Here is a 26,929-nt window from a genome sequence, read left to right as displayed (position 1 = left end):
AATATAAACAGTAAGACTTATAAGCTATTTAATAATATTATTATTTATACAGATATTTTTAATATTATAAAATATCTTAACTTAAAAAAGTTTTTACTTAATATAATATATAAGTAGATTTTAACAGCTCTAATATCAGATTTATTAATATTTCTAAAAACCAATAGCTTAATATTCTAATATAAAAAGAATAAAATTAAAACTAACTAAAACCACACGTTTATAGAGTCTTTAAAAAAAATTAAGATATTATAAATAAGATATTTAATAATCTTTATATATAAAAAAAATATTATATATAACTGGCTATACTCTAATAATATATTTTATATTTATTATATAAAAAATAATTATTAATCTGCAGACCAGCTAGTAAATAATAAAAAAAATAATAGTTAATTTTAAAAATATAAATAGACTTATAATTTCTAATTTATATTTAGTATTTATATCTAAAAATATTATTTAAATACTTATAGAATATATATATATTATTATTGTTAATATATATATATATTTTTATTAATAATTAGTTAAAAGAAATAAATATAACTATCTAGTAGTTATTATTTATTATAATTAAGAAATCTTTTATATAGTTATTATAGAATTTATTAATATAATATTTTATATATAATATTAAATAGATCTTAATTTGTAAGAGTATAAAGTATTTTATTATATATATATAAATAATCTAGTTATTATGTCTGTTAGTTTAGACTAGTATATTAAATATTTCTATTTTATTTTTTAATATTTATAGTATCTAAATATAAAACTGGAATTATATAAAATATTTATTAATTTTTTCTTTGTTTAGCTACTTAGTTAAAGAGTTAATAACTTAAAATTTATAATATTAAAAAATAAGCTTACTACTATATATAGCTTTAAATTTCTAAAGATATTTATTTTTTTAAGTATTATTTAGAGCTTACTAGTTATTTAAAATATTATATTTTTTATTATATAAAATGCATATAACTATTTTAAAAGTATAAAATATAATTATTTAAGTAATCTTTTAATAATAAAAGCTATAGTTATAATACTTATATAATTACTATTATTTAAAATACTATACAGCAGAAATTAGACTTATTTATTAATTTATAAAATAAGTTTAGTAAAAATACTATACTAGTATATTATTATTCTGAATATTAACTATATATTAATTTTAATATATTTAAAAAAAATATAATATAATATTATATTATATATCTACAGATAATATTTATAAAAACTTTTTTAAACTATTTTCTTAAATATAAATATTACTAATTATATTTTTAAGCCGGATTTTAACTTTTATAAAATATAATTACTAGTTAACTAAGCTTGAAGTTTTGTATTTAATATAAATAATTAAAAAAATATATATTATAATTAAAGCTGTTTATATACTTTTTATTATTTATATTAACTATACTAGTACTATCGGTCTTATATAAAAAACTATATTTAATATAATAATACTTAAATAGTTAAATCTATATCTAGTATATATTTTTTAGTTTATTTAGTAATACTATTTAATAATATAATATTATTTAAGTAAAATAAATAATCTTATTAATATTTTAAGCCGTTTACTGTCTAAAAATATTTTTTATATATTTTTTAATTTTAATAAACTAATTAACTTAGATTATATTATAATTAATATTATAAATATATTTAATATTTTAAATATATTATTTATTATATAAGACATACTGTCTTATACTAGACTAATATATATTTATAAAATCTAAATATTTAAAATATCCGGTCTCGAGATCTTAAAAAAATTTAAAAATAAGTTATACTAAAAATATTCTAATAATAATTATATTATATAAATTATTTAGATTCTGTAGATTAATTCTAATATAAAACTACTATATTTTATAAAAAATAATATTTTTTATATACTTAAATATATTATATAAGTAAGATTCGAAGATATTAAAAATCTATTAGATTTAATTATAGCTAAAGATAGATAAATCTATATATTTAGATTAATAATTTAGAATATTTTTATTATAATTTATAATAATTAAAGCTATTAGAAATTAGATAAATATTTTTAAGTATTAGATAGACTAGCTATTTATTAAAATAAATATTTACTTAAATAATATATTAAATACTATTCTTCTTGCTTAATAAATAAAATATATTAATATAAGTTTTATAAAGATTTTTAACTAATTATTTCTTCTGCTATTCTTTTTTATATTATTATTATAGATTTATTATCGGTCTACTATCTGTTTAAAATATATTTACTAAAAAAATAATAAATATTAATATAGATAAATATAATTAGTTAATAATATTTATTAATAAATTTACTAAATATATTAGTTTAGTATTAGATAATACTAAATAGTCTGTAGAATAATAAATACAATATCTAGTACTATACTTATAAAAATATAATTAAAGAATATTTTAAATATTTATTTTAGATTATAATATATACTTTATAAATATATTCTAAAAGAGTATTTTCATAAAATTTAATATCTTATAATTATATTTATTTATATAATATTTTTAGATTAATAGACAGACAGAATATATAAATTAAATAATTAAAGTTATATTCTAATATATATATATTTTATATTTATATATTAATTAGATTAATTATTTTTCTGTATTTATTAGTATAATAAACAGTTTGTTTAATATAATAACTAAAATATATTTTTATAAGTTTATATTTAGAATAAAATTTTTAAATTTTTAGAATCTTATAAGACAGCTGCTTTAAGATTAAGATTTTTTAATTTATTTTAATATTATAGAAGTATACAACTTTACTATAATTAATATAAAAAAATTTATAACTAAAACCACAAGCCTATATAATTTAATAAAAATAATAAAGTCTATTTTTATTTTTATAAAAAAATATATAATTTTAATTAGTTGTATAAAGATTTTTAAAAATAAATTAAACTATTAATATATTAGTTTTTTAATTATACTTAATAAAGTCGGTTGTTTAGTCTACTATTTAGATTTTCTACTATTTTAGTCTATTTATTCTATAATATTAATTATCTAACTAGAACTAGTATTTAATAAAGTTGATTTATATAACTGTTAATATAGCTAGTTTTTTTTAGTTAAAAAAATATTCAGCTAGATATAAATAGAAAATATAAAATTAATTATATTCTTATATCTAAATGTACATGCGGACGCCTATACAAAAATAATATCTAATTAACCGAATATTTAATATAATATACTAGCTATAGACTAGAGTATAATAAATAAATAAATAAAAAGTACTTTAATACCAAAGACCTTTTTTATAATTTTAAAATATTTATATAATATTTTATACTCCTATTCTTTTTTTTTTCTTTTTTTATTTTATATCTTTCTGCTTCTACTTTTTTATATTCTTCTATACTTCTACTTTTTATTTTCTTTTTTTTTTATATTTTTTTGCTTCTACTCTTTTATACTTTTTTATATTTCTATTTTTTATTATTTTATTTTATATCTCTATACTTTATTTTATATACTTATACGCTGATTCTACTGTTTTATCTCTTTTATAATATTTTAGTTTATTTTATATCTTTATTATCTATATTATTAAACTATTTTAAATATATAGTAAGCTGCAAGAAAGCCTTAGAAAAATAAAGAATTTAAAATATATAATTAATTAAAAATAATAATCCGGATTTATTTTTATTAAAAAAAAGTAGCTAACAGCTATAAATTTATAACAGAAAAAAAATATTAATAACTATTTTTAAATATCTGTTTAAATAATATATAGACTATACTAATTATAAATAAACTATTTATTATAGATAAAGTATACTATTATTCCGTAGATTTTAATTATTAAATAATTTTTGCAAGACCTGCATTTCTATTAATAAAATTTTTGTTTTTTATATATATAATAACTTTTTATTTATTATTATATTTATATTTTTTACAGCTAGTTTGGTCTGCTATTTAATATCTGGTTTTTAAATATATAATATTTTATAAGTAATAGTAAAATAATTATTATTATAATTAAAATAAGCCCTGTTATTATATATAATAAAATAGTTAATAAATTAAATATTATTATAAATATTATTTAATATATTTTATATACCGATTTTTACTAAAATTTTATTATTCTAAAATAAATAGATTATAAAAAGAACTGTATTCTGTTTTATAAAGAATTTAAAGCCGAAATTACTATACTAAATATTCTATTAAAAAAATTAGTTATTAGATTTTATTATTTCTAAAAATTTAAAGTCAGATCTATTATTAATTTATATAATATCTATATCTATATTTATTAATTATTAAATTAGAATTATAGTAGCTAACAAGTATCTAAATATTTTAGATATAATATTAATCTTAAAGAAAGTTTTTAAACTATTTATTATTTATATTTTTAAACTATTTATTATAATAAATATTATATTAATATTTACTAATTCTAATTTTATATTAAAGTCTATTAATATTAATTCTAAGCCGCAAAATATTTTATTTATTAATATTAATTTTATATAAAATATTTTATTTATTAATATTAATTTTATATAAAATATTTTATTTATTAATATTAAGTTTAAATTAAATATCTTATTAACCGATGCCGATATTAATTTTAGATTTATATTTAAATATATTTTAAAAGTCTTTGTTTTTAATCTTATTATATAAGATAATAAAGCTTTTAAATTATATTATAAAAATATAGTTATTATAAATATATTAATATTTCTCTTAAATAATAAAAAGTAAAAATAAGTTATTTAAAATAATATTCTTTATAAAAATAAAATTTTATAAAATAATAAAGTTTTTAAACTATATTTAAAAAATAAAATAATTATAAATATATTTATATTTTTTTTAAACAGTAAAAAATAAAAATAAATAATCTAAAATAAGATTCTTCGTAGAGTTAATAAAAATATTATTTTTATTATACTATTAAAAAAAACTATACTATTAGAAGAGCCTAATAATTAGTATAGAATATTATTTATTCTAGTATTTATATTAATATTTAATTATTTATAATTATTTAACAGCTACTTTTTTAATACAAATATAGTATTTATTATTATTAAACTAAATATAGTATTTATTACTACCGCGGAATCTACTTCAGCTTTAAAATCTTTAAATTTTTAGATAAATCCTGATGTACCGAATAATTTTATATATAATAAAATAGTTCTTAAGCTATATAAATATTCTATAAAATAGCTATTCCAGAAACAAGTAAGAGAAATTTTAAGAATAAAAAAAATAATAAATTAATCTTATAAACAAATTAACTATTATTTTTTTAAACAAAACTATTACTTTTTTAAATATAATATTAATTATTATTTTTTTAAATATAACATCAACTGTTGTTCTTTTAGATATAATATTAACTGTTATTTTTTTACATATAATATTAACTATTATTTTTTTTAAATATAATATTAACTGTTACTTTTTTAGATTCTATATTTAAATTTAAAAAAAAAGACTATTATTGCCTCTCTAGACTCTATATTAAAATCTAAGAAAACAAAGACTTTTTTTCGGTAGACAGTAGTTCTACGTTTATAATAAAAAAAAGAAATAGAAATAGTTAGAAAAGACCGAAAAGTATATATAAATTTTATAAAAATAAAATAAAAAATTAATAATATAGTTTTATTAATAGTTTTTTTTAAATAATTTTAATTTATATTTATGTCGTTCGGACTAGTATTTATTATTAAATATACTTGTATAATATATTAATCTATTTAATCTTAATATTAATTCTTTCGATATAGTTAATCTTAATTTTTTATCTAATAATTTTAATTTTCTATCGGATAATTCGAATCTCGTTTAAGAATAAATAATAGAAGAAGACGGTATTATTAACTCTGTATATTATTCTACTTAAATATACCGTCTAGCAGGACTATCTTCTTCTTCTTTCTTCTTATATCTAGTCTAGTTAGTTTCCTCAACAATAGGAATAAATCAATCATGAGAGAGAGCAGCTTCCACACCCCTCCCCGCCCCAACCTTTCCCCCTACAGCAGGAATTCGCTGAAGCTTTGCTATTAATCTTTTAGTCTGAGACTCGTATCGGCTAGGTCCTTTTTTTTACTCTCGACATAGGCCCGGCGGGTATGTATTAACACCCATTTCACGCCTTGTGTACCGGTCATATCCCACCGAGATAAGCTATACTTATACCCTTGGTAGGTTATGTGTCATATAGGATAGTTAAGTCAACAAGATATGGAACTTGTCTGGCTCGCTGATATACCACAAGGTAGACGACGCAGTAGGGCTTTGAGAGCATGTGTCCACTGTCAGAGGAAAAAGGTGTGAGAGATCCCCCTTTGACCTCATACAACTCACATGCCATGACGAAAGCATATGCTGAGCTATAGATACATGTGCTCATAATTCTATTTAGAAACGGTGCCGTCATCTTGTCACAGAGACCGTTGTTGACCTGCAAAGCAATCAACGCCGTGAAGGCACCGTGACAGTTCCTGAGGTACCCCAAAGAGAGCAACAGCCCCAGGACCGTGTTGCCCAATCGCTTCTTGTTGATACCAATTCATCTACAACAGTGACAACGGCCCAGATAACATCTATCACACCGATTCTCCACAAGGGCTCACACACTGAACGCGTTGTTGGAGATTTGAACCCAGAAGCCGTAATACGTGAGAGATTAGATTTCGCCAACGGAATTCAGCTGCGAGACCGAATTGGCCTCTGGGTCAGTTCTTCCTCTGTTCAAACGTGTGAAGAGCATATATCTTACTCCGAATCTACGCCGGCTCATGATGCCCCCAGCCACTACAGCCCCGAGGCGCGATCGACTGCTTCTTTATTACACCGGCAGTCTAAACTTGCATTGAAGGCCTGTGAGCGTTTGCCCGATTCGACGCGAAATCATCTTCTACTCATCTATTTCACTAAACTCAATCATATATTACCCCTTGTCGACCCAGATTTCCTGCTTTCAGCTCATGCTGGAGATTCGATATCTGTGTTCCTAGAACGCGCAGTATGTCTCGTAGCAGCTAAAGTTCGCGCAGCCGAACCTTATCTTCGCCTATGTGAAGAAGGTCAGGTTATGACTTCCCGTCAATTCTGCTCTGAGATATACGGTGAACTTGTGAATGCCATGAATGTCGGCTTGGAAGCCGACAGGATCACCCGCATCCGTATTCTGGCGCTCATGTCTCTGCATCGCGAAGGCTATGAAGGCGCCGAATCAGCCTCGATGCATCTTTGCCAGGCAATTCACCAGGCTCAGACAATGGGCCTACATCTTCATCGTCCTGGTCGGAGGCCGGAGGATTCTCTAGCGAGTCTCTTTTGGTGCTTATGGACTTTGGACAGAATGCATGCCTGCTTAGGTGGCCGACCCGTTTTTATGTCTGAACGTGACATCGGAATTGGAAAACCTCGAGTTGATCATTTTGCAACAAAATCAGCTTTCGACATATGGTTCGCGATCTCAGTTTTACTATCAACGGTGATCTCGTTCTACAGACCAGCTTCGGATCACACGGTTGGATGGGAAGCAGATTTCCCCACGTTTGAGAGCATCACAGGGGATCGGTGTTCCGACTTGGACTTTGCTACTTTAGGTATGTTCTGTTCTGATCAGATGTCATATTACAGAGTGATCACACGAACAGATAGAAGCCATTCTTATGGGCAATTGCTAATAGCAGGAAAGGTCTTCTTGAGCTGTATTACCATGCTGTCGGCATCCTTTCCTGCAGATACAGATTATCGCATCCTGCAGATCTGTCGAAACCTTCGTATGTTCGTCAGGGACTTGCCGCAGTCCGAATTCATTCCATTGTGGCCACGGAATGCTCCGGAAGTCTACCACCACTGCCCATTATTCCTTATGCCATAACGCTATCTATGGGTGTTTCGTACCAGCAATTTCGCTCAAGCAAACTCATTATTCACCTCAATCGAGCCAGGGCCGGCCTAGAAGCTTCCTGTGTTCTGCTCGAGAGAGTAAGTGCCTATTGGTCAACCGCAGAGGCGATGGCCCGACTGGGACGAAAGGCACTTCATCAGATCGACGTTTCGAACCCTAAATACCAGCTGCACGATCATGAAAATGAGCAATCGCTAGACCTACCGAGCGTCTGCACTCCGCGGTCTTTGGGGAAGACCATGCCCGTCTTGTTGCCATCTTCCTCTAATGCTGGGCAGGGCATATATACGGATATCTTGTTGCCTATGTACACACAACCGCAGCCAACACCCAATGCTTTGGAGGTACAAAACATCAGCAGCACCGATCCTGAGTGCGGCCGATTCGCTGATATAGACTTTTTATTCGGGGAGTTCCTCGACCTTTCTCTTCCCACTAATTTTTTGGATCCTGTTTTTCTAAGCTCGGAACAGCCAGAGGCATGACACTGCACAGCAAGGGAGCATTGACTCGGCGATCCCAGTCCATGAAAAATGAATGTGTGGAAAGGTGGTTGTTCTCGGGGGTTCAGGCTTGGCATTTTGGAATCCACTTTATCCACTATCCAGGCACGCCTTTCAACATGCCGAAGTATTCTCGTTAGCGAACTGCCGGTCGTCATCAGTGTGGAAGACCGAGCACTAGTGCCGTCTCAGTGACAAGGACCCAGCTTGTACCAGGATCCCTAGGATCGCGTTTCATAGGTGACAGTTGCCAACACATGGTGAAGACCGGGATCTGGTAGTGGCCGTGCCAACTCGGGAAGTGTATGCACGCGATGTATGCATACATCTCATGATTGGAAGTATGGTTATTAGCATCATAGTAGTGAACAAATAAATTACCATATGGTCTGTGTCCGCGAGTCTCAGGTGAAATCTAGACCCATCCCGCGCCCCTTTTCGCCTTCACACACTAGAGAAGAATACGAGAGACTTTGAAAGAACTTATTGGAGGAACTGTCGGCTGATTTGTCCACCGGGCCTTTCGCATGTAAAGTAAATTCAGATGTGACTGTTGTCCTTTTGAGTTACCTTCGTTATTCTTCCTTGTTTCGTTTATAAATTGAAAAGCCACTCCACCACCACCTTCTCCTCGGATCCTTCTCTCCCTTCTACTGCTTCTGCACACCTCAGCGACTTGTACGATCTGGATTCCCCATAATTCAGAACTGTCAAGATTTCAGTCAGAGAAACACCTGTGCTAGCCAATGACGAAAACCATTTATCAAACTGTATGAGATAACACCTCCACCAGGGTGTCGAAAGGCCCGTTCCTCGCCAACGGATTCTCTCACCAAATTTCCCGGCTTCTTCTTTTGTTCGTCGTTTACTTTCTGATCCTCGGAGTGCCACTCCTTGCCATCCATTCAACGCCTGCCTGCCCTTCCGGTCGTCGTGCAGATTTCAGCGCCGAGCTGTTCTACAGCTTGAATTGCAATGGGTTCCTCCAATCTGGCTGCACTGTCGGATGGGGTATAGCCTCCACATCTCACCTGAATTTCAATCTGTAGAGCCAATAGTTCCCCACAATCGCCACAGTCGTTCCTCCTGCGAAACATAAATGAATGTTTTGGAGTAAATCCAACTTGTGGATTGAGCTGTGCACCTAGACAAGCGTGCGAATCTTTATGGCCGGCGTGGTCGCAAAGCGAGGGAATCAGGCCGCCTCAGGTGCTGGTGCCCCTTCTCCGGGACGAGGAGGCTGCATCGCATCTGGCCAAAGGCATACCGGCCAGTTTTCGTTGCACCCAATACCCCAATTGCAGGGTCCCTTTGAAGAATCGATTGCGGAGGCCCGCCATACAGCACGATGGGACACAGTCGAGCTTGACGCTCAAACTAGACGCCGAGATCTCCTTGAGACACCCAAATATGAGCGGCTCTGTGGTCGTAAATGGCGCCAAAGAGCCGATGAACGGTAAGTAATCGAGCCACAGTCGTCACAAACGCTATTCAGTGACACGGCATGCTGAATTGTGGCAGGTATCATCCACTCTGGAAGCTTACCGCGCAAATGTCTTTTGGCGTTCATCTCCTTGTTAGAGGATTGGCCAAGTCAGATGTGGAGGTTTTGAGAATTCTTCAATCCCATGTGGATGAAGTGGATGGATTCTTGGGGAGAACTGCGGAGGATTTTTCCATCATACAGCTTGATGTGCGCACACGCATACAGTACCTTAGTCTGCCTCTGGAAAACCTAGGTGTTTTCGATGAGATGCTGGGGGACCGTAGCTTTCGTCTCTCCATCGCTGATTATAACGAGAGGATTGAACATGCAATCGAAAGATTCACAATCGCAGTCCAGGACGCCTTGAAGGATATAAAGAAAGGACGGGAAGCGATCGGTGCCCTCTGGAGATACCTTTTCGAATCGGCGAACGAGAACGGCCCAATGCCGGGTAGATTGGTAGCGATCTATAATGCCATGCTATCAAACGCAGAGGGCTGGAACAGTGCATTCTCAGAGCTCGAGCGCAAAGGCGTGGCCCTCCAATATGCACTTGGTCAGCTCGGCTTGGCTATAACTGAAATGCAGCGGCGTGTCGGTGTGGCAAGTCGAAAGTCCGTGGTCAGTATCGAAATGTACCATGACGCCCAAAGCTTTGAGTCTTAACAAAAATATAGGTTTCCTTCGCACGGCGCTCCAACCGGCTTCTGCGAGGACGATCGCTCAAAGAACGAGTATTTGAAAAGGACTCAAACGCCGGAACCTGTTCTCCCATATCATACAAACCTCTGCCTCGTGCACCAGATTTTCCGCAATCAGCGCCTAATTTGTGGCCGAATGAACGCCGAAGGTTGATGCAGAAAAGTGTTCCAAACTTGCGAGCGGCCGGAAGAAGTACGGGAGAAAGCGCTTCCCAGATGATGGACCGAGCATCGTCCGTCGGTGCAGTGACGGACAGAAAGGCCTCCAAAGTATTCGTCCCCAGCATTCGGCGCAATGTAGTGACGCTCTCAAAATCCATATCGAAGCCGACGGAACCTCAAGACCAGTCAGTCCAGAGACCATCCACAGCGCCATCCAGGGCGTCAAGGGCACGGAGTATCTCTCTGGATCACCTCAAATTCTTGCATAAAAGCCGGAAACGCGAAGGAGAATCAGCACCTGTCCCAGCCGAACACTCCCCTATGCCACACGTATCATTGAGGCGGGAGACGATGAAAGCCCAATTGCTGCAGTTCTTCAGGTCTGACCGCGTGCAGGATGCTTGGGAGACTGCAGCACGCAATGAGAACGAGGCTACTGTTGAGAATAGTTCCGGGCTCAAGAAGGACGGACCGTGGAGCAAATTTCAAATGGCATCGTCCAAGAATACCGGTGCGGCGCATGGAACCCATCCCGACGTTCTCGAGCCAACCTCCGCCGAAGACATGGCATGGCTTCCGAAAAAGGACTCGGAAACGCTCAACACCTACTCACTCAAGCCAAAATCCAATACAGCGCCTCGCTTCCACTTGTTCCCCGCCCAGACAAGCCTGCCTCAAGAGATGAAGGCGCTCAAGATCAGGGGTACCGCCTACGAGAGTCTCGGAAAGCAAAAAGAAACCTTGCAACCGGTGATTACAGCCCTTCCTTCGATACTCGGGCCAGAGGCACACAAAGCGGACTTGCATCAATCCCCAGCTGCGCAACAATGAACATGATATTCCCCTGTGATGTCTCAACCGTGGATCGACTGAAGTTCAGGAGGATTGCTTGTTTTCAGGATGGAATGACCGATGCCACAGGCTGTTAAGGTGCGTAATACGCCGAGGGTGCCGAGTGGGGCCCGCCATGAATACAGCCTTCCTTACAACGTTAAAAGATCTATGATGGGGGGAGTTTGAGTTTGAAAGATCATACACCTCCTGTGCTTACGAGGCGGAGTCTTGTAGATTTGGTACACAACCATAGCAACAGCCGATTGATGAAATCAACGAAAATAGAATTTCGAGTTATACGGTAATTACCAGAGCTTCGTCGCAAGAAAAAGCACCAGACCAATTCGTAGAAGGTACGCAATAATGACCTTCGGACATCTTGTAATAAACCTGAAGACAGATAGTATAGGGATAACAGGCGGACAATCTTACTTACACCGCTTCTCAACGATGTTAGGACCATGCTCCTCGAACTCTTTTTTCGAGATCCATAGCTGGTGGAAAGTTCCGAGACTGGCCAGAATACTTCCACCAATCCAAGAGCCGAACTTTCGTTCTGCGGTGTTTCCCGGGGCTGAGATACGCACGCGCGGCCCTGGGTACATCTGCATTAACTCTTGGTTCAAGCGGTCTGTGAAACCATAGAGCAAGCTTGAGGCGCCTGTCACAACAACATTCGCCAAGAGGTGTGGGCGAACGTCCACATCAACGCCATTCAGTGCATTCTTGATCAACTCGGGCACGGTCTGCGCCTGTGTGGCTGGTGGGAAAATCGATTCAGGGTCCGGAATCGCGGCCTTGGCGTCAAAGAGCGACTCGACGACTCGATAACGATCGACACCAAAGACCTGATTATAGCCGTCAGGAAACTCGAAAGGCCGCCCGGGACTGGTTTTGGCAAGGTCCTCGTTCAAAACTCCATTTGGACCCGTTCCAGAAAGCTTATTGGGCCCGGGCCAAACCTGGACCACGCATTCCTTAAATTCGCACAGCGTGCGCTCCTCGAGTAAAGTGCGATAGCTAGCATGTGGAGCCTTCTCAGGTGAAAAAGTCTTGTACTTGGCTTGTGGAGGCTGTCCGGCATCCACAGCAATTTTGGAGGAGATGAGATAATGGGGTGTTATGGTGATCGGCTGCGGTGCATTCGTCTTGAAGAGAGCGCGGAGCTGCGACGAGATATATTCTCCTCCAAGAGGGGAATGCTGAACTCCTCGCTTCAGAATCATCCCATCATGAACCGGAGTGATAGATACGTTGGAAGCACCGATGTCGATAACCAATGCAGAGGCTTTGCCGGCCGCGAAGCTAGAAATGGGAAGTCAAGTCAACAGATTAGATCGCGGTAGATGTTGGCGGCAGATAACTTACGCTGCGAGAACGCCATTCCTCGCTAGATAGAAGGCTGGAGTGCCCCATTTCTCCATAGCAATCTCGATGATCTTCTCGCGAGCCTTTGTGGGGTTCCAACCAGGTTCCGACATCAACAACGGGCTGTCCGCGAGAGGCTTTTCTTCGGTTTCCAAACCCTCCATTTCCGTAGGCAGCTCGTTGTCTGGAGTGTCATTCAATCCATTCTGTAAGGGATTTCCAGGTCTGGGTCCTGCGAGGCGCGAGGTGAATGAATATTCCCATACTTTCTCGGCCATGTCCCAGTCTTCTACTATCCCGTCCCGGCCCATGGGATTGTGGACTGAAAGACCAGGACGGGGGGTGACGAAGACATCATCCCCGAATATCAACTTTTCCTGACTATCGTAGGTGTATTTGCCGTAATACGTCGGAATCAATGATTTCGGTGTATCCTCACCAGCGAATCCAGCGCGTGTTGTGGAATAGCCCGGGTCAAGTACGATCGCAGAAACCTCATCTGTCCATGTGACGTGGTCAGCCAGCTATTTCGTTTCTGCTCGGTCATCATTGGCGCAAAATCCAGACTCTTAGCAGTTTGCAGCAATGATTTACGACATACCTCCGCCGTATTCGGCTGTTGAGGGTGGAATGGATGGGTTCATGGCCGAAGGTCAAGGAAGGGCACAGCTTGTTCGGGTGAAGAAGTGGGTGTAACGGTAGCTTGGAGCGAAATTGGCTCGGTTCAATGCGTGCCACAAGAAGGAAAGAAAGGAAAGAAGGTAGTTAGAAAGAGGCCATAGACAAGCCAACTACTTCTGGAGGCCGAGAGGCTTTTGATGGAGGGGAATGAATGTATCGCACGGCTGGCGGGAAATGAATGGTGATTGCATTGAAGGAATGAATAATCGCCGCGCTTGCCCCCGGCGCCGCAGCTGGTACCCGCCAGCGCAAAACGCCATCAACTCAACATCAACCACTACCAACATCATCGTCGTCGTCGTTGTCATCATCTCCAATATCATATATACATCCTTTCTTCCTTGTTCTGGTATATGAACAATCTTGGAACTGGTCATATTTTGCTTATGCGACTATGGATACTGAGATCAACCCGACCTCTCTCTTCCGCCCAGTGAAGAAGAGAAAGTTCCTGCGACGCCGACCGGGGGACAGCTTAGAGGATGCGCAGGGTACCACCGTGGAGATTTATGGCCAGCCATCAGACGGATTATCCTCCCTGCCTCAGCCGGATGGGTTGGATACGAGCCTTAGTTTAGATGCTGCTCGTCTTCGGCGGTTACAACGGGCTCGCAAAGGGGGAATTGAATTCTCAACCGCCTCGCGGCCAACGTCGAAAGACGATAACCAGAAAAATATCACATGTACGACGGCCGAGAACATGGAGAGTGAGAGATTGCAAGCGATGTCTGATCGGTTCACGGCGCATACAGGGCAGACGGTGGACGTTGACAAGCATATGTACGAACGTACCCTTCCTATTTCATCTGCCCATTATTGTTACCGGTTGGCGACGTTGACTAACGAGATAAGGATGGCTTACATAGAATTCGAAATGGCCAAGCGTCATCGAGGCAGCGTGTCAGCCGAGGACGTTCGCGACAGCTCGGCCTCAACAACCACAGCGACAGCTGCCCCGTCGATGGCTGACCTACCACAACGTGAACCGGCCTCACTGGGTAAACTACACGAGATTGACCTTGGTCAGGAGTCTAAATTGCAAAACATCGCTCGGACTGAAGCGGCTACCAGAAAGCTCGCTGGGAACGATAATGACCTGGCGCTTGCGACAGAAAGCGGCTCCAAGGCGACACATTCAGGAAAGGAGCAGAGGCCATGGCGCAACCGGAAGCGACGAACCAGCGAGGACGTTGAACGAGATCGACTGGTTGAAGAGATTCTACGAGAGAGTAAATGTGAGTTTTCATCTCATAGTGTGAAATCTTCTGATCTTGAGATCTTACTCTATCTTAGTGGACGTCTATGATGGCCCATTAGAGGGCGAGGAAAATGAGGCAGGAGACGCAGATGGTCAAGCCGCCGACGATAGGGTGGCAGAGCAATTCCGAAAAGATTTCCTTGATGCCATTCAGTCCCGTCGTCGGGTGGCGCGAGCCAGAAATACGAAATCTACCAAGACCGAAGCCCCCCGAGGGCCGAAGTTAGGGGGCAGTCGAAGTGCTCGAGCTGCTATGCGTGAGATGCAGGAGAAATCAGGACGGAAATGAGCTTTTGCTACGAAACTATTGATTTTGCATTGGGAGAGGGGCAGGATACATCACAGCGCGTAGTACTAAGCAGTAATGATAAAACTAGGAAATGAGCAAATGAGATCGACCAGTGGATCATTATATTAGGTACTTTATTGACATCCCCGCCGCACCACTCTTCAACCACTTCGCCCCTCCCGCCAATTTTCCTCTACACTTTGCCTTCCGTGCACAATGGCTACATTGCATGCTGCACATTGGGCCACCTCCCTCACTCCCTCCTCACTCCCTCCTGGCGTCCTCAATGCAGCCGCTCGAAGTTTTTACAATTGGGTGGGTTGCGCGGTTGGGGGCAGCAATCACCCCGCTGTTTCCATCGCACGCAACTCCCTTTCCCGCTTCTTTGGCGCCCCAACTTCGACCTTATTAGGCTCTGAGGGACTTCAGGTGGATGCGCAGCATGCAGCTTTGATCAATGGTATCGCTTCGCACGTCCATGATTATGATGACACGCATCTAGAAACCATCATTCATCCGACGGGGCCTGTGGCGGCTGCCCTTCTGAGTATCGCCCAGTCGCTCTATCGACCAGTATCGGGCGCTGAATTTCTCACTGCCCTTGCTGCCGGGATTGAACTCGAGTGCAAGATTGGCCTGGCAGTCTGGCCGAGCCACTACGACGTGGGCTGGTGAGTGTGGCCCTGATAAATCCTACGTAGTAAGTCAACTAACCGGTTGTCTGATCAGGCATATCACTGGCTCCACGGGATCCATTGGGGCAGCCGTAGCGGTGTCGCGCCTCATGAGTCTCTCCCCAGAGAAGACAGCCCATGCAATTGGCATTGCTGCCACTCAAGTAACCGGCCTGCGCGAAATGTTTGGGTCGCACACCAAATCCTTCCATCCGGGTCGGGCAGCCCAGAACGGACTTTTGGCCGCTATCCTGGCATCAGACGGGTATACCAGCTCGGTGCAGGCCTTGGAGGCTAAGCGAGGCTGGGTACAGGTCACTAGCCATGATAATAGGCTGGAAGAACAGATGGCTAGATTGCAAGCAGGAGATCAATGGGAACTCGAGAAAAACACCTTCAAGCCTTTCCCTTGCGGTATTGTCAAACATCCGGTCATCGATGGTTGCATCTGGCTGCATGGCGAGTTGCGCAGAAGGGGGCTACCGCTAGAAGCTCTAAACAAGATCCAAGTCACTGTTCATCCATTGGTATTGGAATTGACCGGCAAAACTCAACCTGTTGATGGGCTGCAGGCAAAATTCAGTGTTTATCATGGCGGGGCAGTTGCTCTGATATATGGCAAGGTAACGCCAGCGCAATACGAGGACGCAGTCGTAACCGATCCCGACGCAATCCGATTGCGCGAGAAAATTGTTGTTACAGTAGCGGAAACTTTTCGCACGGACGAATGCCAGATTGTAGCCGAGTTTGGGGCAGGCGATAATACTATTGTACGACACGTGGACCATGCCGTTGGCAGTCTCGATGCGCCGATGACCGACTGTCAACTAATGGAAAAATTCACCGATCAGTGCATTCCCATCTTAGGATCAGAACAGACAAAGAAGGCCAGTGACTGGTGCTGGAATATAGCGGCAAAGGAGGACATCCGAGAAATTGGACGTTTCCTTTAAATTTGTCGCCACCTAGAAGTTACAACCTGGTATACAAAATAGGACCTCATCAGCACATACTGGTAGGAAAGCTGCAGCTGCATGCTCTAGATAATCTCTACACCAATTTCTTGTTCAATATCGAGGGTGGGATCATTTGTTCTGGCCCTTGATTCAAGCAATATCTCAGCCTGGATTGTACCGAGTGACTGGGTGAATGGAGTTGTTCCCGACAGAGTCCTTGGGATTGAGTATACTACTTACTCCCTGATCAACTGAGTCACTCAGTACAATTTACCAAAAACTTCATTTAGTGATCGGGGCCCAACAAAATAGAAATTATGACTTAGATAATTCTATCTTGGGACCAAGAGATTATTCATAACTTTGATTTCTAGCAAAAATTCGGGCCATCGCGCTGAAATATAATTCAGCTGGCCAAGCAGAGTATGTGAAAGCTTTTTTGACCTTCAAGTGGACAGGAACCTGTCTGTGTCCATTCCGTATATCACCCTGCCCACGTGGATGCACCTGTTTCTGTCAACGTGGAAATAATGAGCTTTCTTCGTGTTGAACTACTATGGAGTACCGTAGTCAGTGTTAGGGTCGAAGCAATGAGAAGTAGCCGTAAGATTAACATAGGCGTGGTTTAATTTCCTCGCTCGTGTCATAGAGATGATGAAAGGGGGTCTTTCCTCTCCCCCTCCCTCAAAAGGCCAAGCTTCACTCTCTAAGCCCCCCGAAGGACATGATGGTCCACCTCGTTCTACCACCTAAGCGAAGCTTCAGCGCTAGACCAAAATCATGATAGTCGATGGCGATGGAGTACTCGTACGTATAACATTGATGCAGGATCGGACCCGCGATTGATCGATCATGTAAAGCCATAGAGAAGAGTAACTTAATGCATTCTGCCTGGTCTGCTTGACTCCTTGTCTGGTAGACTACAGAGAGGAAGTAACAAGTCGTCACTACCTGAGGTTACCAGGTACAGTACGGAGTACATTAATTAAAAATTGTTTCCTGCGGAGGTTTGTCGCCGAAATGCGTGGAACGGGTGTGGCCCAAGTCTGGCTGTCTACGGAGGACGTTTGGCTCATTGTCCGGGACACTGGGGCGATTTCAGGACGGTGGGGCTGGGCGGCAGCCTGGAGGCTTTCAATTGATTCTTTGTTTGTCCCAGAGAAGTGAGAGAGGTTGGTTGTTGGTAGGTTGGTTGGAGTTTATTTGGCTGGTTGTCTTTCGACTCGGCAGTACGGAGTACCTGAGGTAGTCACCGTAGTCTACTAACTGATTATGAGTAACTATTTTCTCTTTGTCAGGTGGTTAAGTGGTTCTTGATTTACCCCCCTCCTTTTTTTTTCCCCTTCTCTACCCCCTTTATGCTTTATGCCATCTCTCTCGCGGCTAAGTCAACATGGGGAGAAAATACCTTCCTTCTATTAGCACAGAGTTGCATATCGATAGCCCCCAGTATTGATGACCTATCGTCACTTAACTATCCATATCCGTATTGACAATTACGCTAATGAGTGGGAGGAGTGGTCCTGGAAAGAGTCTAGAGTCTAGACTGGGATGGGCACCATTGCCAGTGCCAGCAACGGGCTGAACAATTGGGCCCGTTCCCGACCCGTCACTGACACCAACCAAGAACCGTGGTTGGTATTGTGTTAAAAGGAAGAAGGGAGAGAGAAGGAGAAAGGGGGAGAGAGGTGGGGGGGGGGCGGAGGGGGTCGGGAATGAATTTATATTTAGCATTATGGAGGAAGTTAGTCCTCAGTAAATCATGTTACTCAGTACTGCTCAAGTAGATAATCTGTAAACTGGGAAATCATCTTGAAAATATTCTACAGGATTTCATTGCCACTCTCCGGCAATTTGAACTTCAAATTGAGTCAATCAGTACCTAGTAGTAAGGAATTACCTGAACCAACAAACCAGGAGCGAAGTTTGACTAATCTTGATTCAGTACAGTGGGGGGGCGGCTGCCACTAGCCTATCAGTAGCCCTTGTTTCAGCTCTGCAGCCCCTGGCTAATACTAATCAGGCTCTAGTGGCTCATCCCGCTCCGCCCGCTCGGGCGCTTCAATATCCAGTCATGCTAATCTCGGTGTAAGAAACTACCAGGTACATCCATGATACCTAATAATGGTACTCCGTACGCTTCTCTTCAATACTCCGTAGTACTGTACATACATACCTACTCGTAGTACTCGTAGTACTCGTAAGTTCAGTGAGTCTAGTGTATAGTACCGAAGTTTACTATGTAGTTGTCTAGTCAAACTGTAATTATTATTATCAGAGTTGTAGCAATCTCTCTACTCTCTTTCTTCCTACTCTTCCTTTCTTTCCCCTCCTCTCCTCCCTCTCTCTCCCCTTTACCGTTTGCTTGCTTGTCTCCATCTTACCCACCTTCCCATCCTACACACTCATTACTGCTAGTCTATACGTTTTCTCTTTCTTTTGCACTCCTTTGCACTCTTTTGCACACTTTTTCTTTCTCCGTCTTCTGCTTTCGCTTTGTCTGCTTTCGCCTTGGTCATCATTGACCACAATCAGTTCCCTTTGGACATTCTTTTGCTTTGTCTTGCTCTTGCTCTCCCTCTCGCTTCGCTCCATCCCATTGCTCACCACTCTTTCTCACCTGCTGCCTCGGAAGAATTAAGCAAGTTTTGATCAAACCTCAGCTAGTGCTCTTGTGAGGTGCTGCGAGATCTCTCTAGCAAGCTTACACGGCCTTTGTTATCCGGAGTGAACGTATCTCATAACTGCTTGACCTGCAAGAGATAAGGTGGTCTAGTAAGTGTGGGATCTCAGGCACTGTCTTGCTGTTCATTTAGTCATTAAGACTCCTATCCCACCATTCATCGCCGACCTGATCTTCAGTCCTTGTTGTTGTCCTTCCGTTCTGTCCAGGTTGATCCTGTTGACCACCCGGAGACATTCATTCATATCAAGTCGCTGTGCGATTTGACCGAATTACGGCTTCGTCACATATCTTATTTTAATGGTCGCCGCCTCGACTGGCTTCACCAATATTGACACCATCTTAGCGCAAGAACTAGAGGTTCTTAATGTTAGCGTTTTGAGTTCCGGAATCCGACGAATTGTGCTATTTGTCAATCAAAATGCGGACCACTCTCGTTTCACATATCACGATCACTACCTTGGGCTTGTGGGCTTCTCAGACGCTCGCTGCGGACACATTGAGTACTAATGGGTTGTCAACATGCCTGACGGATTCGGCCATTGAAGTCAATAATCTTGATGTTACGTACACCAAATCAACAAACGAACTCGTTTATAATGTCGGCGGTACCAATGCGAAAAAACAGAATGTTACTGGCTCAATTACAATCTATGCGTACGGCAATCAACTCTACTCAAAAACATTCGATCCCTGTGGCACCGAGTATTACACGGCAGCCCTGTGTCCCGTGCCGGCCGGCAGCTTTCAAGCTCAGGGACAGATGCAGGTTCCTGATTCCATTGCCAGTCAAATCCCCTCCATCGCATTCGCTATTCCGGATCTGGATGGCCAAGTGAAGCTCGAGTTGCTGTCGAAGGATAACAACGATGACGAGCTGGCTTGCATCCAAACAGAGTTGAGCAACGGCAAGACGATGCAGATTGCAGGTGTCTCTTATGCTGCTGCTGGCGTAGCCGGGGCGGCCTTAGCCGTGAGCGGGTTGTCCGCTCTAGGTGCTGCTGGACACCCTGGAGCTTCATCATCCAGCCCATCTTTCGGCGATGTTATGACTTGGTTCCACACCATGGCAACTAATGGTATGCTTAGCGTCAATTATCCTACGGTCTACCGCAGCTTTTCCAAGAACTTTGCCTTCAGCACAGGCCTCATCCCGTGGGGCCAGATGCAGGAGTCTATTGATAGCTTCCGCAGGGTAACTGGCGGAAATCTGACGGAAAACAGCTACGAATATCTCTTAAACGCCACCCTGGTGTATTCAAGCGGCTCCACGTCAAACTCAAGCAGCAAGTCGAAGCGTGCTCTCGACTGGACTGTTGGTGCTGCGAACCTCGTCGCCCGCGAACTCACGACGTCCAACTCCACTACCACCAACAGTACCACCAACAGTACCAGCAGTAGCAGTGGATTGCAACACATGGTATCGGGAATCGAGGCCTATGCAGAGCAATTGACTGTGCCGCAGGGAAATACCTTTATGACTGTGCTGCTTATCTTCGCCATCCTCATTGCCGCCATCACCGTGGGAATTTTGCTCCTCAAGGTCATCCTTGAAGTATGGGCTTTGTATGGGTCTTTCCCTCAGAAGCTCTCCAACTTTCGCAAGGACTATTGGGGTCTCCTCGGGCGGACAATCACCAATTTAATCTTGATTCTATATGGGATCTGGGTCATCTGGTGTGTCTACCAACTCAGCAGCGGAGATTCCTGGGCCGCAAAAATTCTGGCTGCCGTTGCTCTGGTTGTATTCACAGCTGTGCTCCTGTTCTTCGGTCTTCGGATTGCTTATCTGGCACGGAAGTTCAGAAAATCTGAAGGCGACGCATCTCGCTTGTACGATGATAGCGAAACCTGGCGCAAGTACAGCCTTTTCTACGACAATTACAAGAAGGATTATTGGTGGATATTCGTACCCGCGATTGTATATATGTTCGCTAAGGGGTGCATTATCGCGGCAGGTAATGGCCATGGGCTGGCGCAAAGTGCGGGTCAGCTTATCGTTGAGGCGCTTATGTTGGTCATGCTACTGTGGAATCGACCCTACGTTGTGAAGTCGAGCCAATGGATTAACACCAGTGTGCAAGTAGTACGCGTTCTGTCGGTTGTTCTTGTTTTGGTGTTTGTGGATGAGCTCGGCCTATCAGAGACAACCAAGACGGTCACCGGAATTGTTCTCATCGCGGTCCAGGCTGGCTTCACCGGCATCTTGGCCATTCTCATTTGTGTCAACGCGATTCTCCTCTGCTGTCGTGAGAATCCTCATGCGAAGCGGAGACGAGAGGCCGGTAAGTCGCTACAGTTCAGAACATTGGGCCTAATTACAACTGTATATGCTAATCGTCTTAATTTGCTCTTACAGACAAAATGAATCGCGACATGGACGATTTGACCCCCTTGGACGCCCGCGAGTCTCTCCTGATGGACAACCCTCCTCGTAAGGATTACGCTGAGATGAGCAAATTCAATTTTACCGGTCCCTACGAGCCCTATCGTGACCAGTTCGATCACAAAGGGCGGCAGAGTCCCACTGGGAGTATGGATCGATTAGTTGGGTCTGGCTATAACCCTGAAGAGCAACACGATCGTGCTGTAAGCCGTGAGAGTCGGCGGAGCCGTGACAGTCATGATGCTCCTGAAAGGCACCATGCCACTACCCCCGGCTATGGGTTCGCTTACTGATCCTCCCTGTAGGATAAATTGGGGTTACGATTTGTTGTTATATTCTTTTCTCCCGGCGTAAAACTCTTTCTTGGACATAGATTTTTTTGTGTCAGTTTCCAACAAATTTAGCGTACTTTTTTTGTGGTGGTGGTGTGGTGGTTTGCACTTGCTTCTAGTTTCATTGCTGTTTAGCTCCCTCCACCATCTTTACCCCCAACGGTCTGTTATTTGAACCATATCCAGAAAATCGGTCTTGATAGTCCTGCCTATCTCAAGCACGGACCCTAAGCATATACTCCGGGTTGCCTTCTTTCCATGTAGGCTGTGTCTCCAAAGAGGTGACACTGCCACCAAGCTGGGCCCGGCTCTGTTCTACCATTCCGATATCGAGACTCTGATGCTCTCAGGCTACCAGATTGGCTACGCATAGTTTAAATACGCACAGAGGATTCGTTCCACCGCAAAAACCCAGTGTTTTGTTACATAAAGCGATAGCAAGACAGGATTGAGAACAGAATAAAGACCATAGCAATCCATGCCAGATGCGATGCACAATTTGGATTAGTTCGCACGCACACACCGCGAGAGAAAAAAAAATGAGAGGAAGACAGTGTAAGAGATACAGTACGAAGCGTCAAAAAAGGAGGCAGGGAAGAAGAAAAGATAGGCAACAATAATAGGGCGTGGTCATACATTTTTCGAGGTTTTTGTAGTATCAAATGTCACTATTGCTGCTGGAGGATCATGCCATTCTGGATTGGTGACCAGCGAGAGTTGCTGAGGGTCCTTTACGTCGCGAAGAATAGAAAGGGCGGAAGGGCACCAGCAAGGAATCTGACTGATTTATGAAGATCCCAAGGGGAAGGTAGCATTGGAGACTGCGCGCACATGTACAAGCCTGTGAAAAGGAAAGGCACAAGGACCGAAGGAAGAAAAACCAAGTCCTCAACCGCGCGAGTAAGGGTGAAAGCCCCGGTGACCTCCACGGCCTCCACCACGATAGTTGGCGCCTGGCTTGCCGGCATTCTTCGGGCCTGTCGGAGCATTGGCTGGGGCAGCACTTTGAGGTTGCGGAGTTGGACCTTTATGTTTCGGTGTTAGCATATTCGGGCAGACAAGGCAAATGATAGGCAGGACCTGGGGATGGCAGGATAGGAAAAGACATACCGCGTCCCATGCTCCCCGCGCGGGTCATGGCCTGGGGCCCGGTCGGGATGTTCGGCTGAGGTACTTCATCATACATACCTTCCCAAGAAGTTGGCCCACCTTGTTGGTAGGGAGAGAAAGCCCGGTTTTCCATGGCTCGGCGCGCCTGTTGCTGCTCGTACTTTTGTTGCTCAAAGGCGATTTGTTCCTGAGCATTGTAGCCAGGTCCACCGCGATGACTCGAGTAATTCCCATTGGCGTTAGCTGCGGCCATGTTCATTCCATTGCCCCCACCCCCCATCTGACCGGCCATGCCTCCGGAGCTGCTGCCTTGACCTTGATTCTGCATCTGCTGCATCTGCTGCATCTGCTGCATCATGGCGGGATTCATCATGTTCGGTGCCATAGTTTGGGGCGTTGAGCTCTGCGACGGAGGGCTCAGACTCTCTTGTGGTGCTTGATTGTTCCCCATTTGCATTTGCTGCATCTGTTTCATTTGTTGCATCTGTTGCATCATGGCTGGGTTCATGCCGCCCATACCCATGCCGCCCATGCCTTGACCTTGAGCTGCAGCAACGGCCATTTGCTGTTGCATCAAGGCAAAGTACTGCTGCATCCTCTGCCAATACTGTGCCATCATCTGGGGAGTGAGTCCACCAGCCATGCTGCCTTGGCCTTGAGCCACGGCTTGTGGTTGCGAACCATCGCTTCCCATTGCGCCACCGTCACGGAAACCCTCCCTGCCACGGCGGAATCGGCGGTCTTCCTCATCCCGCAGATTTCCTCTTGGTTGAGCTTTCTTCACCTCAATGGGCTTCCCAAGGATTTCCAGAGGACGGGAGAGAGCTGCTTCGACGGCCGCTTCACTGTCAAATGTCACGAATCCGAAGCCACGGGGACGACCAGTATCCTTGTCAATCATCAGGGTGGCATCAATAACACGCCCAAATTGGGTAAAAAAATCTCTGAAGTCGTGTTCGTTTGCCTCTTGGCTCACGCCACCAACAAATATTTTACTGGTCTTCTCCTGCTCGTCACGTGGGATTGCACGCTTGGGATCGATCTGCCACATAATGGTCAGCTGTTGAGGATCTTCATAACAAGTACGGGAAGGAATGTGTGACGGAGGCTCTTACAATCTTGCCATCCAAATAGTGTTCCTTAACCATGACGGTATTGACAGTCTTCGGGTCTCTGAATGTCAAAAATCCAAATCCTCTGGAGCGACCCGTAGCACTGTCTCGCATCACAGTGCATTCTTGTACTTCCCCAAACTGAGAGAAGTAATCTTTCAGGGACTCTAATCGAACTTGTCAGATAACTTATGGGTGACAGGAGCAGCCGCAGCCAGCCAAGGGAAAGTACATACGATCCGTAGTCTCCCAGTTCAAACCACCAATGAACATTTTCCTGGCCATGACACGATTAGCAAAAGCTGTATTGTAGACTCTCAAGCATTAAACGCTATGAAGAACATTTGAAAAACAACAGATAATCCAGAAAAAACGACAAAGGAGATGACAGGCCCCGCGGTGGGTCATTGACTGCTGCGAGGGACGGGGTAGGATGATCTGCTCCATTCATTGCAGCTTGATGATTCTTGATGCAGTGAAGGGACTTGATCAAGAGATGCTAGCTGCATAGGAGTGAGTATTGGCCGGCACACGGCTTGTCATTGGACACGAGCCGATTTATTCTTGCTGTCTCTCTGTCACTATGACAGAAGCATCGACTGAACCCAGAAGGGCGTTGAGACTTTGGAAAAAAGACCCCAATATCGTGGGTCGGTCTGGGCCATCAATACATTGCCAGGGATCTCCTTGTCCAAGACAATCACTATGTCTCCTAATCATGAAGCAACACTGGTTTACAACACCATCCAGTGAGATGAAGACCAAACGCGGTTTCCAGCATCGAAAAGGTATGCGGGGTAGTGTCACCACAGGTTGGAGCATGTGAGGCGGATGGATTAAGTCCATTTTCTTTCCCTTCTTAACTGTCTGTCTGTCTGTCTGTCTGTCTGTCTGTCTGTCTGTCTGTCTGTCTGGCCATAGAGTCTTTTGCCTGTCTGTCTAATCAAGTCCGAAGCTAGGTAATCTCTTCGAGAACCTTCCAAACTAGACAGTCAAGGCCTCATTCCTTGCTGTGCTCTATCATGATATATCGACATGAAGCTATATAGTATCGGGTGTACTATAATCGCTCGTAGCACGGCCTCAAAAGCTAGGGACCCGAGCACTGTCTTCCTGAGTCTTATATCGTTGCCGTATCGCCGATAGATCTCTCACACGAGCCTCGTAACGTGGGGGGAGCACTGGACGAAATTCAACATCGCCAGTGAGGATATCCTCTTAATATCAAATTTTCTTGTTCAAGGCCGAGATCTCTTTTCCATCCAGAAACCACGATCGACCCAGAACAGGAGAAATCCTTGACTGAGATGATAGAACCTGACCCTTTCGTACACAGCACCAGGAAACCGGAACTCAATCGACATTGAGCACGAGCCATTGTTGGGGCTGAATGGGAGCCCGATGAGTAGTGTGTAGGAATCGCTCATGTCTCGCTTGAAACATGAGGCCCGCGCAGTGGCAACATTCAAACACTGGCAAATCCCCTCTGGATGACTGAGGATAAGACGAGGAATGAGGAAGGGGGGTGAGAAGCATTTTTGAGACTGTGACCACCAAAGTCGTCACAGGCGCAATGAAGAGTGCATGATACGAATAAAACACGATGTAGGGATCTTCGACTGAAAATAGTACTCACCCGTCTTCTTTGATTCCGGTCCCTTGAGGCTCGGAGTCGCCCACTGGAGTTGCCGAAAGATTCGGAAAGCCAGCGCCGCCATTTTCTCCTCCCACATGATTGCCAGACTGGTGGGAATATTGATAGGATCCGCCCACTTCGGCATCACCATGGTGCTGATCCGCATATTGCGTATGAGATTCAGTCGCGGGAACAGGTGGAGCGGAGGTGATGGGATCTGAAACCTGTGGAGGTTCTACAACAGACGTCGACTGAGCCGTAGTGTCGTCGGCATCGTACCTAGAATTGCGGATACCGAGCGTCAGATGTCTTAAACTGGGATGATTGACGGGAGCGCCCTACAAATCGGCGAAGAGGTCTTCCTCAACATCCTCAGGTTCAGCCATTATCGCTCAGTGACTGGATTGGAGAAGCTGGGAAGCGGAAAGCGTGAGAGGAATGGTAATGTAATTTGTAGAGATAGCCAACACCGGCTGGTGAACTGGAATTGGTTCAAATGAGAGCCACAGGACTCGACCAAGAATATTATCGAATCAGGCAGTGCGGACTGCTACCAGATTTGGAAGTCCGGTGTCAGAAAAGGAAAGTAAAGGGGAGAGAGTGATGAACTGAGAGAGGTTTATTGAACAAGAGAAAGGACGGAGGAGGGAGGTGTAGATGAAGGAGGAGAAAGAGGAAGAGAGAGGAGAAGGAGAGGAAAGTAGGAGCGGAGAAGGTTGAACTGAGGCGAGTAAAACTGTATGGTATGTAAGTGACCACATTATACATGTAAAATACATGTAAAGTAAAGTACAT

At 41.7% G+C, this 26,929-nt stretch overlaps 7 protein-coding genes across 7 annotated transcripts; 5 read left to right on the top strand and 2 right to left on the bottom strand.

The window, feature by feature from the left end:
- Window positions 1-6,282: 6,282 nt before the first annotated feature.
- BO95DRAFT_413301 (transcription factor domain-containing protein) lies at window positions 6,283-8,856 on the top strand (the record flags this gene model as incomplete). The annotated part of the gene is made up of 4 exons (XM_025584275.1): window positions 6,283-6,369; window positions 6,548-7,655; window positions 7,748-8,208; window positions 8,287-8,856. 4 exons carry the CDS (start codon window positions 6,283-6,285, stop codon window positions 8,446-8,448), a joined length of 1,818 nt encoding a protein of 605 aa, XP_025442490.1. The 3' UTR covers window positions 8,449-8,856.
- A 646-nt stretch (window positions 8,857-9,502) lies between these two features.
- On the top strand, window positions 9,503-11,862 carry BO95DRAFT_128364 (uncharacterized protein). The gene is made up of 3 exons (XM_025580491.1): window positions 9,503-9,922; window positions 9,988-10,573; window positions 10,630-11,862. Exons 1-3 carry the CDS (start codon window positions 9,633-9,635, stop codon window positions 11,644-11,646), a joined length of 1,893 nt encoding a protein of 630 aa, XP_025442489.1. The 5' UTR covers window positions 9,503-9,632; the 3' UTR covers window positions 11,647-11,862.
- Window positions 11,863-11,942: 80 nt separating this feature from the next.
- BO95DRAFT_442654 (actin family protein) lies at window positions 11,943-13,867 on the bottom strand. The gene is made up of 3 exons (XM_025586478.1): window positions 13,619-13,867; window positions 13,018-13,516; window positions 11,943-12,954 (listed from the first exon to the last, which is right to left on the bottom strand). The coding sequence occupies exons 1-3, from the start codon at window positions 13,659-13,661 to the stop codon at window positions 12,078-12,080; spliced, it is 1,419 nt and encodes a 472-aa protein (XP_025442488.1). The 5' UTR covers window positions 13,662-13,867; the 3' UTR covers window positions 11,943-12,077.
- Window positions 13,868-13,978: 111 nt separating this feature from the next.
- On the top strand, window positions 13,979-15,360 carry BO95DRAFT_388895 (telomere length and silencing 1 family protein). The gene is made up of 3 exons (XM_025583566.1): window positions 13,979-14,478; window positions 14,551-14,933; window positions 14,992-15,360. Exons 1-3 carry the CDS (start codon window positions 14,093-14,095, stop codon window positions 15,243-15,245), a joined length of 1,023 nt encoding a protein of 340 aa, XP_025442487.1. The 5' UTR covers window positions 13,979-14,092; the 3' UTR covers window positions 15,246-15,360.
- Window positions 15,361-15,400: 40 nt separating this feature from the next.
- On the top strand, window positions 15,401-17,174 carry BO95DRAFT_388890 (MmgE/PrpD family protein). The gene is made up of 2 exons (XM_025583565.1): window positions 15,401-15,916; window positions 15,975-17,174. Exons 1-2 carry the CDS (start codon window positions 15,462-15,464, stop codon window positions 16,870-16,872), a joined length of 1,353 nt encoding a protein of 450 aa, XP_025442486.1. The 5' UTR covers window positions 15,401-15,461; the 3' UTR covers window positions 16,873-17,174.
- Window positions 17,175-19,621: 2,447 nt separating this feature from the next.
- Window positions 19,622-22,599, top strand: BO95DRAFT_128320 (transient receptor potential ion channel family protein). The gene is made up of 3 exons (XM_025580490.1): window positions 19,622-19,650; window positions 19,905-21,843; window positions 21,918-22,599. Exons 2-3 carry the CDS (start codon window positions 19,980-19,982, stop codon window positions 22,235-22,237), a joined length of 2,184 nt encoding a protein of 727 aa, XP_025442485.1. The 5' UTR covers window positions 19,622-19,650; window positions 19,905-19,979; the 3' UTR covers window positions 22,238-22,599.
- A 75-nt stretch (window positions 22,600-22,674) lies between these two features.
- Window positions 22,675-26,841, bottom strand: BO95DRAFT_388883 (heterogeneous nuclear ribonucleoprotein HRP1). The gene is made up of 6 exons (XM_025583564.1): window positions 26,477-26,841; window positions 26,135-26,413; window positions 24,735-24,775; window positions 24,502-24,665; window positions 23,387-24,428; window positions 22,675-23,301 (listed from the first exon to the last, which is right to left on the bottom strand). The coding sequence occupies exons 1-6, from the start codon at window positions 26,518-26,520 to the stop codon at window positions 23,165-23,167; spliced, it is 1,707 nt and encodes a 568-aa protein (XP_025442484.1). The 5' UTR covers window positions 26,521-26,841; the 3' UTR covers window positions 22,675-23,164.
- Between the last annotated feature and the right edge of the window lie 88 nt (window positions 26,842-26,929).

The sequence above is a fragment of the Aspergillus brunneoviolaceus genome, assembly GCF_003184695.1.
Source record: "Aspergillus brunneoviolaceus CBS 621.78 unplaced genomic scaffold BO95scaffold_32, whole genome shotgun sequence".
NCBI lineage: Eukaryota > Fungi > Ascomycota > Eurotiomycetes > Eurotiales > Aspergillaceae > Aspergillus > Aspergillus brunneoviolaceus.
Note: the sequence above shows the minus strand (reverse complement) of the source record. Positions and strands in the feature narration are given on the sequence as shown.

Excerpts from the sequence above, each read along its gene's own strand:
- BO95DRAFT_128364 (XM_025580491.1), top strand. The coding sequence starts at position 9,633 with ATGGCCGGCGTGGTCGCAAAGCGAGGGAATCAGGCCGCCTCAGGTGCT. Across the intron at positions 9,923-9,987 it reads CGCCAAAGAGCCGATGAACG|GTATCATCCACTCTGGAAGC; the intron begins GTAAGTAATCGA and ends GAATTGTGGCAG. Across the intron at positions 10,574-10,629 it reads TGGCAAGTCGAAAGTCCGTG|GTTTCCTTCGCACGGCGCTC; the intron begins GTCAGTATCGAA and ends ACAAAAATATAG.
- BO95DRAFT_442654 (XM_025586478.1), bottom strand. The coding sequence starts at position 13,661 with ATGAACCCATCCATTCCACCCTCAACAGCCGAATACGGCGGAG. Across the intron at positions 13,517-13,618 it reads AACAGCCGAATACGGCGGAG|ATGAGGTTTCTGCGATCGTA; the intron begins GTATGTCGTAAA and ends TCACATGGACAG. Across the intron at positions 12,955-13,017 it reads AGGAATGGCGTTCTCGCAGC|CTTCGCGGCCGGCAAAGCCT; the intron begins GTAAGTTATCTG and ends TCCCATTTCTAG.
- BO95DRAFT_388895 (XM_025583566.1), top strand. The coding sequence starts at position 14,093 with ATGGATACTGAGATCAACCCGACCTCTCTCTTCCGCCCAGTGAAGAAG. Across the intron at positions 14,479-14,550 it reads GTGGACGTTGACAAGCATAT|GATGGCTTACATAGAATTCG; the intron begins GTACGAACGTAC and ends TAACGAGATAAG. Across the intron at positions 14,934-14,991 it reads GATTCTACGAGAGAGTAAAT|TGGACGTCTATGATGGCCCA; the intron begins GTGAGTTTTCAT and ends ACTCTATCTTAG.
- BO95DRAFT_388890 (XM_025583565.1), top strand. The coding sequence starts at position 15,462 with ATGGCTACATTGCATGCTGCACATTGGGCCACCTCCCTCACTCCCTCC. Across the intron at positions 15,917-15,974 it reads AGCCACTACGACGTGGGCTG|GCATATCACTGGCTCCACGG; the intron begins GTGAGTGTGGCC and ends TTGTCTGATCAG.
- BO95DRAFT_128320 (XM_025580490.1), top strand. The coding sequence starts at position 19,980 with ATGCGGACCACTCTCGTTTCACATATCACGATCACTACCTTGGGCTTG. Across the intron at positions 21,844-21,917 it reads GAAGCGGAGACGAGAGGCCG|ACAAAATGAATCGCGACATG; the intron begins GTAAGTCGCTAC and ends TTGCTCTTACAG.
- BO95DRAFT_388883 (XM_025583564.1), bottom strand. The coding sequence starts at position 26,520 with ATGGCTGAACCTGAGGATGTTGAGGAAGACCTCTTCGCCGATTT. Across the intron at positions 24,429-24,501 it reads ACTATTTGGATGGCAAGATT|ATCGATCCCAAGCGTGCAAT; the intron begins GTAAGAGCCTCC and ends ATTATGTGGCAG. Across the intron at positions 23,302-23,386 it reads CGCGGGGAGCATGGGACGCG|GTCCAACTCCGCAACCTCAA; the intron begins GTATGTCTTTTC and ends CGAAACATAAAG.